The sequence below is a fragment of the Eimeria acervulina genome, genomic scaffold (assembly GCF_000499425.1).
Source record: "Eimeria acervulina Houghton genomic scaffold, Eah_scaff371, whole genome shotgun sequence".
Lineage (NCBI taxonomy): Eukaryota > Apicomplexa > Conoidasida > Eucoccidiorida > Eimeriidae > Eimeria > Eimeria acervulina.
In genome coordinates, this window is record NW_013549852.1 from 12,599 (window position 1) to 22,598 (window position 10,000).

General features: G+C 56.5%; 2 protein-coding genes across 2 annotated transcripts in view; both read right to left on the reverse strand.

The window, feature by feature from the left end:
- Window positions 1-7,221, reverse strand: part of EAH_00035350 (flavin-containing amine oxidase domain-containing protein, putative) — a gene marked incomplete at both ends in the record, with an annotated part of 7,610 nt that extends 389 nt beyond the window's left edge. The window contains 8 exons of the mRNA XM_013395742.1: window positions 138-2,215; window positions 2,658-2,967; window positions 3,195-3,319; window positions 3,536-4,097; window positions 4,467-4,559; window positions 4,799-4,913; window positions 5,136-6,928; window positions 7,141-7,221. Coding sequence (XP_013251196.1) covers window positions 138-2,215; window positions 2,658-2,967; window positions 3,195-3,319; window positions 3,536-4,097; window positions 4,467-4,559; window positions 4,799-4,913; window positions 5,136-6,928; window positions 7,141-7,221 — 5,157 coding nt within the window. The remainder of the gene's footprint in view (window positions 1-137; window positions 2,216-2,657; window positions 2,968-3,194; window positions 3,320-3,535; window positions 4,098-4,466; window positions 4,560-4,798; window positions 4,914-5,135; window positions 6,929-7,140) is intronic.
- Window positions 7,222-9,224: 2,003 nt separating this feature from the next.
- EAH_00035360 (myosin heavy chain, putative) overlaps window positions 9,225-10,000 on the reverse strand; it is a gene marked incomplete at both ends in the record, with an annotated part of 6,736 nt that continues 5,960 nt past the window's right edge. Inside the window, 2 exons of the mRNA XM_013395743.1 lie at window positions 9,225-9,233; window positions 9,616-10,000. The exon at window positions 9,616-10,000 is cut by the window's right edge and continues 208 nt beyond it. Coding sequence (XP_013251197.1) covers window positions 9,225-9,233; window positions 9,616-10,000 — 394 coding nt within the window. The remainder of the gene's footprint in view (window positions 9,234-9,615) is intronic.

Sequence of the window (10,000 nt, forward strand, 5' to 3'; positions counted from 1 at the left end):
ACAGGTACATACAGACACAAACGGATAGCTAGCTAGCTAGCTAGCTACGCACAAAGACAGCTAGCTAGATAGCTGGCTAGCTTGCTACGCACAAAGACAGCTAGCTAGCTAGCTAGCTAGCTAGTTGGGGGGCTTACAAGTATGAGTACTGCGGGTTTGGGGTGTAGGTAGACAATTTGAGCGAAAGCCCCCTTCTCTGCTGATGTCCAGCCTTTCTGTCTACATCCCATTCGCAGCACGCGGCCTGAAGGATCTAGCTCGCCTGCTGCTGCTGCTGCTGCAGCTGCTGCTGCTGCTGCTGCTGCTTCAGCAGCCACATGCCCTGCTGATGCTTCCAGCGCTGAAGCAGAAGACGCACTATCCTCCGCTGCAGCACCAGAACCAAAAGCAGCAGCAGTTGTTGCAGCAGCGGCAGCAGGAACAGCAGCAGCAGCTGCAGCGCTCGCCTCTCCTGTGCCAGTGCCATTCAATTCTGCTGCTGCTTCCGTTGTCGCTGCAGCAGGCGGCTGATGCCCGTCGACCTGTTGTTGCTGCTGCTGTTCCGCAGCAGCAGCAGCAGCAGCAGCAGCAGCTGGGCCAGCCTCAGCCGCAGCTGCAGCTCCAGCTGCATCAGGAGCCGCCGCACCAACACCAGGAGCAGCAGCATCAGCAGCATCGGGAGCCGCAGCAGCATCACCAGGAGCAGCAGCAGCATGAGCAGCAGCAGCAGCAGCAGAAGCAGGGTGCAGCACGGGTTCTGTAGGCCAGAAGACCTTATCAAATACAATAACTATTTTATTAATCGCCCCCATCCCTACGGCGTGTATTGTTTGCTTCTTCCAGTCTGGTAAAGGAGGAGTGAAGCGCACAAGGCCTGCCTTGCTGCCTGCTGCTGCTGTTGCTGCTGCTGCTGCTGCTGCTGCTGCTGCTGCTGTTGGCGGTGGTGCTGCTGCTGCTGCAGCATCAGCTGATGCACTCGCACTCACGCTCAACGACCCAGTAAGAGAGTCGCTGGCAACAACGCCGTCGCTGCTGCTGCTGCTGCTGCTGGGAGCGCGGCAGCAAGCCCTAGCCTGTGCTGCCTCAACTGCTGCTCTTGCTGTACCACAAGCAGCAGCAACAGCAGCACGAACACCTGCGTCGATGGCTGATGCAGCTGCTGCTGCTCCTCCCGCTGTAGCAGGAGGTGGGATTGCAGCAGCAGCAGCAGCAGCTGCTGCTGCTGCTGCTGCTTCGGAGTCGTCCTGAGGCACACCCCTTGCGCGAAGCAGCTCTTGCGCAGCATTTGCTGCTGCTGCAGCAACAGCAGCAGCTCGTCTTTCTATGGATGCAGCAGCTGCAGCAATTGCATCCGACCCTCCTGCGGCAACTGCTGCCTCTGCTGCTGCTGCTGCTGCTGCTTCCGCTACAGCAGAGGCCCTAGCTGCTGCAGCAGGACTTACCCCCTGAGCTCGCACAGCAGCAGCAGCAGCGGCTGCTGCTGCTGCATCGAGTTGCTGCAGCAGCGTGTTGCTGCTGCGCCCCGGTGCTCCCGCTGGTATGGGAGCAGCAGCTGCTGCGGCTTTGTCAGCAGCAGCAGCAGCATCAACCGCAGCTTGCTGCTGCTGCTGCTGCTGCTGCTGCAGCGCATGAGGAGAGTCGCCTGTCTTTATCAGGTTGCAGATATTATCCGGCAACGCCAAAGGGATGGGGAGTTCATGGAAGCTGTCGAGACACCCGAAGTAATCGTTAGGTGGTGGTGCTGCTGCTGCATCTCCTGCTGCTGCTGCTGCTGCTGCTGCTTCCGCTGCACCAACCGTCGCTATTGCTGCTGCTGCAGCATTGGCAGCAGCTGCTGCGCTCGATGCTGCTGCTGCTGTATTCAGCTCCAACCCGTGCAGCGCCATCTTCCCGTAGCAGCTGCCGTTGGCTGCAGCAGCAGCAGCAGCTGCTGCTGCTGCTGCAGTTGCCTCAAACCCCACAGATACGTTGCGGCTCATAGCGGCCTCCGCCATACCCAGCATCCTTGCTGCTGCTGCTGTTGTTGCTGCAGCAGCAGCTGCTGCTGCTGGTAAACCAGATCCATCCTGCCCATCAGCACTGTCATCTTCTGCTTCTGCTGCTGCTGCTGCTGCTATTTGTGCTGGTGTTTGTACTGGTGCCGTGTCTGGTCCCGCGCATGTGCTGCTGCTGCTGCTGCTGCTGCTGGTGCTGCTGCTTTCAGAGCCAGAAGCCTCTAAGGAGGCCTTCAGCACCCCTGCAGCAAACCCAAGGGCAGCAAAAACCACGGGGGTTGTTCATCCGCAGCAAAAAACGGCAGCAGAAGCAGCAGCAGCAGCAACACCACCAGCCGCAGCCGCAGCATGAACAGCTGCAGCACCTGCAACAGCCCTAGCGGAGCCAACAGCAGCAAATACAGCAGCAGCACCACCACCGCCACAACCACCAGCAAAACCAGCAGCAGCAGCAGCATAAGCAGCAGCAGGAGTAGCACCAGCAGCAGCAAAGGCAGCAACAGAAATAGCAGCAGCACCAGCAGCAGCAGCACCACGACCACCCACAGCAGCAGCAGCAAAACCAGCAGCAGCAAAAGCAGCAGCAGCAGCAACTAGCAGCAGCAGGAAAAGCAGGAGCACCACGACCAGCAGCAGGAGCAGGAGCAGGAGCAGCAGCAGCAGCAGCAGCAGCAGCAGGGCTACCTAGAGGGAGAGTAATAAGACAGAAATCGAAGGCCTCTGTCTTCGGTCCTGCGAGCAGCTGCAGCACTACGCCACTCTCTACAATGCTAATTTGCTGCACCGGGCTGTTGAGGTGTATCTTTGGAGACCGCAGCAGCAAACGAGCAGTTGCTGCTGCTGTTCCCGCTGCTGCTGCTGCTGGCCCTGCTGCTGGAGGCGCTGCTGCACCTGCTGCTGCTGCTACTGCAGCAGGAGCAGCAAGACACTCCACTAAAGACCGATAACCCCGCTGCAGCATGACGTGCCGCCCAGGCAAACCCGTAGCGTCGTCCTGAACACAAACCCTAAACCCTAAACCCTAAACCCTAAACCCTAAACCATAAAGTCGATAGAGATGGACGTCCACGGCAGCCGCAGCAGCCAACGTCAGCGAAACGAGAACAGAAGCAGCAGCAGCAACAGTAATAACAACAACACCATCACTAGCAGCGGCAACAGCAACAGCAGCAGCAGCAGCAGCCACAGCAACAGCAGCAGCAACAGCAGCAGCAGCAGCACCTGATCCCAAGTGGCTAGACAGAGACTGTTTGCGTCTGCCCCGGTGGAGTACTCTGTATTTGATATATGCCAGTCTAATAAACGACGGCGAGCGCCACGCAAAGCTTCATGCTCTCTCCCTGCAGCTGCAGCAGCAGCAGCAGAAGCAGCAGCAGCAGCATAAGCAGCACCAGCAGCAGCAGCAAATACGGTGAGCACGCCTGCGCTGGATGCTGCTAACGATAAAGGCCAGGGCTCTTTAAAAACATCAAACCCTACATACAACTCAAGCTGCAGCAGCAGCAGCAGCAGCAGAAGCAGCAGCAGCAGCAGCAACAGCAGCAGCAGCAGCAGCAGCATACCTTTGTCTTGCTCTTCCATCTGACTTAAAGCCGCTTCGTTCTTCACCGCAAGATATTCCCCAACAGAAATCTTCAGGGCCTCACGCGTTGCATGCATGCACACTTGCTGCTGCTGCTGCTGCGGCTGCTGCTGCTGCTGCTTGGGCGTTGTTCGGAGGCGTTTAAATGCTTGCTGCTGCTGCTGCTGCTGCTGCGGCGTTTGGGGGGCCTGGCGCTTCAGGGCTCTCCGCTTTAAAGGCAAAGAATGAGCGCGTTGGGCTGAGTGCATTTGCTGCTGCTTCTGCTGCTGCTTCTGCTGCTGCCGCTGCTGCTGCATCTGCTGCTGCAGTTGCTGCTGGCGTTGCAGGAGGCGTAGGAGGACGCGGTTTTGCTGCTGCAGTCTCTGCTGCTGCTGTTGCTGCAGCTCTGCGCACTTGGGGTGTGTGCACAGCTTGTTGCATGCAGATTTTATAAAGGCATCTACTTCCTGCTGCTGCTGCGCTCGTGTCTCTTCACACCAGCTGTCTATGCCTAAATCCAGCAGAGTTCCATCGGCTCCATAGAGAGGTACTGCAATCTCCATCTGCAGCAGCAGCAGCAGCAGCAGCAGCAGCAGCAGCAGCAACAGCAGCAGTAGTAGTAGTAGGAGCAGCAGTAGGAGCATCAGTGGCAGCAGCAGCAACAACGACAGCAGTAGGAGCAGCAACAACAACAGTAGGAGCAGCAGCAGCAGCAGCACACCTGCCATTATTGCTGCTGCTGCTGCTGCTGCTGCTACCAATGCTGCTGCTGCAACTACCATTACTACTACTACTACCATTACAATCCCCCTGCCGCAGCACCTTCTGCTGCTGTAGCATCTACTGCTGCTGTAGCACCTGCTGCTGCCGCTGCTGCAGCACCTGCTGCAGCACCTGCTGCTGCAGCTGCTGCTGCTGCTGCTGCTGCTTACGTCTCTGTCGTCGTCTCCGTATACGAGGAGTCCGTAGTCCTTCGAAATGCGGTAGAGAGGATTGCCCTCAATGCCGTGTATCCAAGACGCACCCTGCAGCACATGCAGCAGCACAAACCCTCCACTTGCTGCTGCTGCTGCTGCTGCTGTACCTGCTGCAGCAGCAGCAGCTGTTGTTGCCGCTGCTTCCGTATAACGGGCGGCAGCTGCGGGAACTACTGACGCCCCCAAAGCAGCAGCAGAACGACACTTGCACTGTGACCTGCTGATTATTCCTGCTGCTGCTGTTGCTGCTGCTACTGCTGCTGCTGCTGCTGCTGCTGCTGTCTCACGAGATCCAGCCCTTCTATGCCGCCAACCTGCACGCTGCAGCAGCGGCCGCCAATTCTTCCGCGGGCTTCAAACACCTCCACATACACCCCAAATGAAGACAGCAAACGCGCCGCGCTGCAGCAGCAGCAGCAGCAGCAGCAAGCAGCAGCAGCAACAAGCAGCAGCAGCAGCACACAGCAACAGCTATAAGCAAAGACGCCCCCTTATATTTCGATCCCTACAGCCGCCGCTCTTCTATGCACTAAAACATTAACCATAAACACCAAACCCTAAACCCTAAACCCTAAACCCTAGACCCTAAACCCTAAACCCTAAACCCTAAACCCTAGCAGGTACCTCATTCCCGAAAGGCCAGCGCCTATGATAGCAACACGGGTTTGTCGCAGCTGTTCTCGCTGCTTCCTTGGAAGCTGCTGCAGCGTGCAGGTTCGCCCCACACACAAGCGGCGGCAGCAAGCAGCAACTGCTGCTGCTGCTGCTGCTGCTGCTGCTGCTTCTGCTGCTTCTGCTGCTTCTGCTGCTGCTGCTTCAGTTGCAACTCCCTCTTCTGCTGCCTCTCCATCACCTGCTGCTTCTGCTGCTGCTGCTGCTGCTGCTGCTGCTGCATCGTCTTTGCTCAGTGGCAAATCATCTTCGGCCTCGTCTGCTGCTGCTGCTGCTGTAGCCTCTGTTGCTGCTGCTGATGCTGGCTCTTCTGCTGCTGCTGCAGGCTCTCCTGCTGCTGCTGCTGCTGCTACGGGGGCATCCCCCTCCAAAGGAGAAGACAGCGCATCGGCTGCTTCGTCTGCTGCTGCCTGCGGCATGCATTGTTGCTGTTTCTGTTGCTGCTGCTGTTGCTGTTCCTGCTGCTCCTGCTGCAGCTGCTGTACATTACGCATATGAGCTGCAGTTTCCGCAGCAGCGGCTGCTGTTGCTGTTGTTGCTGCTGCTGCAGCTGCTGCTTCGCCTGTTCCTGCTGCAGGCCCCACAAAACTGGCAGCAGCAGGAGTTGATTCCGCTGCTTCTGTTGTTGCTGCTGTCTCTTCTTCTGCTTCTGCTGCTGCTGCTGCTGCAACGCCAAGGGGCTCGTCCTCTGCTGCGTCATCGCTGCTGATTGGAGACAGAGAAGAGACTGGACTCAACTCAGACAGCTCTTGCTGCCTCTGTGCTTCTGCTGCTGCTGCTGCTGCTGCTTCCCGTCCAGCTAGGATGCGACCTTCCTGCTGCTGCCGTTGCAGCAGCAGCATCTGCTGCTGCTGCTGCCACTGCTGAGAAGCATCTGAGTCCGGTGGTAGTTCTCCTGCCTCTGGGGATACCTCATGTGAATAGTGCTGCTGCTGCAGTCGCTGCTGCTGCTGCTGCTGCACTTGCTGCTGCTGCTGGTGCTGCTGCACCGGTTCACGCGGGGACCAAGAGCAAACGAAGGGGCTCTCACGCTGCTCCTGCTGCTGCCGCTGCTGCAGGCCGGGAGAAGGCGTGCTCACTGGTCGATGCCCTAGCCACTGCTGCTGCTGCTGCTGCTGTGCCCACTTCTGCTGCTGCTGCTGCTGCTGCTGTGCCCACCGCTGCTGCTGCTGCTGCTGCTGCTGCTGTGCCCACTGATGCTGCTGCTGCTGATACTGCTGCTGCAGCGGTGTTTGGTGCTGCATTGTTTGTGAATGCTGGTGGTACAATGGCTGCTGCTGCTGCTGCTGGTGCTGCTGCAGATGCCGCTGCTGCAGCTGATGCTGCTGCCGCAGCTGTCGCTGCTCGATCTGCATCTCAGCAAACGCAGAGTGCTGCTGCTCGTGTTCTCGTCTTTGCTGTAGGCGTAGCTGCAGGAGCTGCTGCTGCTGTTGTTGTTGGTACTGCTGCTGCTGCTGCTCCTGCAGCTGCTGCTGCTGCACCCAGTTCTGTGGCAGCGTCTGTTGCGGGGGCGCAGCATTTTGCTGCTGCAGTCTCTGCTGTTGCTGCTGCTGCTGCGGTGTGTGCCAGTCAACTGGGGTCTGCTGCTGCTGCTGATGCTGCTGCGCTGTATGCCAGTCAACTGGGGTTTGCTGCTGCTGCTGCTGCTGCTGCTGCTGCTGCAGCGAAGGAGCACCGTGGGGGCCCCTCATGAAGGCATGTGCCAGAGGGGGGCCCTCATTTCTAAGGCGGCGATCTCTTGGATGCTGCATGAGGTACACGAATTCAGATTATAATGAAGCTGCTGCGCTGCTGCTGCTGTTGCTGCTGCTGCTGCTGCTGCTGTTGTTGTTGCTGCTGCAGCTGCTGCTGTGGTTGCTGCTGCTGCTGCTGCTGCTGCTGCTGGTTGTCGAGACGCTGGTTGTGGTGGTGGTGGTGGTGGTGGTGGTTGAGTTAGTGCTGCTGCTGCTCCTCCTACTGGTTGAGGTGCTGCGGCTGCTGCTGCTGCTGCTGGCTGAGGTATTGTTGTTGCTGCTGCTGCTGCTGCTGCTGCAGTCATGGTGGCTCCAGTGCTACGGTCATCCCTTGTGCTGCCTTAGCAGCTACAGCATCTGCTGCTGCTGCTGCTGCTGCTGCTGTTTCTGCCGTTCCTGCTCCTCTTCTCACCGCTGCTGCTGCTGCAGCAGCTGCTGCTGTCGGTACATCGAGCCTTTCGCTGGCTGCCTCTTGCGGTGTATGTGTACAGCGCAGCAGCAGCAGCAGCAGCAACAGGTGAAGCAGATAAAGGAGAGCTTCCTGAATTGCTGCTGCTAGAAACTTACATTTGCTGCAGCACAAATTCCCCGCAGCAGCAGCAGCTGCTGCTGCTGCAGACAGAGGGGGGCAGACGAAGCCCCTGGGTATTTGTATGGTTTGCTGCTGCAGGTACACGAGTAAATAAATTAATTATATTTCTGAAAATATAATTATTTAGTTATTTACGAATGATATTATTGTAGAACAGAATAAAGAAGGCAAAGCTAGAACGATATTTGGCTGGGTCGAGCTAGGGTTTAGGGTTTAGGGTTTAGGGTTTAGGGTTTAGGGTTTAGGGTTTACAGTTAGCGTTTACGGCTCACGCTCTGGGGAGACTTTAGAGGGTTTAGGGTTTAGGGTTTAGGGCTTAAGGTTACGGACTAGGGTTATGGGTTAGGGTTGGGGTTTATAGATAGTGTTTGGAGTATAAGGTTTAGGGTTTAGGGTTTAGGGTTTGAGTTTAGGGGTGGTTATAACTTCGAAATAAAATGATTGTGGGGCTTATGGGGCTGGGGTTTAGGGATAAGATAAGAGCAATGGTTTAGGGTTTAGGGTTTATAAGCGCGCGGCAGTCGTCTAGGGTTTAGAGACCCCCGCAAGTAGGGTTTAGGGTTTAGGGTTAATGACTGAAGGCTAGGGTTTAGGGCTAGGGTTAAGGGTTTAGAGATAAAGACATAGGGCTAGGGTTTGAAGCTAGGGTTTAGGGTTTAGTATTAAGACTAGGGTTCAAGGCTAGTAGGGTTTAGGTTTAAGGTTAGGGTTTAGGGTTTAGGGTTTAGAATTAGGGTTTAGGGTTTCTATCTTTAACCTGTGCTACGGGCGTTATCAGTTGTTGGCTGCAGCAATGGCCTCCTTAGTTGTAGAGGGTTTAGGGTTTAACTCCTAAACCCTAAACCCTCACCCTAAGCCCAAGACCCTAAACCCTAAACCCTAACCCTAAACCCTCACTGGTTAAGCTTTCAGCAACACTAGGTAGCCTTGAGGGTTTAGGGTTAGAGATGAGGGATTAGGGTTTAGGGTTTGGCGTTGTGGCGTTGAAGAGGAGGTTAGGGTTTAGGGTTTAGGGTTTATACAGCCGATAAGGTTGTGGGGCTGCTCTAAGAACCCCTCATGCATTTGTCTTTGTACAGGCTGTACGTACACCCCAAACCCCTATGTCTCTAAGGCCTAGCTGCAGCTAGCTGCAACTAGCTGCAGCTAGCTGCAGCTAGTTGGATAGCCGCAGCTAGCTGCGGCTATCTGTAGCTACCTGTAGATAGCAGTGGATAGGCGTAGCTAGCTGTAGCTAGCTGTAGTTAGCTGTAGCTATTCGTAGCTAGCTGCAACTAGCCGTATCTAGGTATCTCTAGCTGCTGCTAGCTGTAGCTAGCTGTAGCTAGCTGCAGCTAGGTATCGCTAGCTAGCTGCAGGGCGGTACTAAACCCTAAACCCTCAGCCTTTCCCTTTACAGCAAAACCCTAAACCCTCAGACGAACTGAGGGTAAGCTGCATGTACACCCCAAGCAGCAGAAGCATTTATAAAAAAGACAAAACAGCAGAGACAGCTCGCAGTAGCAGCAGCAGCAGCTCCTGCTGCTGCTGCTGCTGCTGCTGCAGTTGCTGGCGCCGTTCGGCGTCGTCTATAGCAGGGATTCAAAACAGAAAAGAAGGTTTAGGGTTTAGGGTTTAGGGTTTAGGAGCAGCAGCAAAGCCCCGCTTAAAGCAGCGGCAGCAGCATGCCGTGTATATTGCGCGGTGTTTTGCTTGAAGAAAACAAAGACAAACGCTTCAGCTCTTCTAAACAAAGACAAGCAGTAAACGCTGGCCAAGGCTGAGACAACGCTCGCCCACTCTGCAGCAGCAGCAGCAGCAGCAGCAGCAGCAGAAGCAGCAAAGAGGAAGGATCAGCAGCGGAAGCAGCAAAGGAGAGGAGAGCACCAGCAGCAAAGCAGCAGCAGCAGCACTTCAAAACACCAACAGCAGCAGCATACGACCAATACAGCAGCAACAGAACCAGCAGCAGCAACAAGGGAAGCAGCAGCAGCAAGCGCAGCAGCAACAACAGCAAGCGCAGCAGCAACAACCGGTGCAGCACTGCCAAAACAGCAGTTGCAGCAGCAGCGCTTGCAGCAACAGCAGCAGCAGCGGCAGCAGGTGCTGCTGCTGTTGGTGCGCTTACGAGCTGCTGATCTTTCTGCAGCAAATCCCCGTAGAAGTTTAAGAAGGAGACTCGGTAGCGAGACTTCGCAAAACGCAGCAGCGCCTCGTCCTTTTGCTGCTGCTGCTGCTGCTGCTGCTGCTGCTGCTGCTGTGGCTGCTGCTGCTGCTGCGGCGGCGGTGAGCTGAGGGATCGTGGGGAGGCAGCAGTATCAGTAGAAGGAGGTTGCGAGTTGCTTGTATCGTCTTTGTCTGCTGCAGCTGCTGCTGGTGCTGCTGTTGGTGAAGCTGCTGCTGCTTCGGTTGCTGCTGCTGCTGCTGACTCGCTGCTGCTAGCTGCAGCAGAGCCGCTATCTCCATCAGCAGTTGCTGCTGCTTCTGTGCTTCCCTCGCTCTCCTCCATGCCT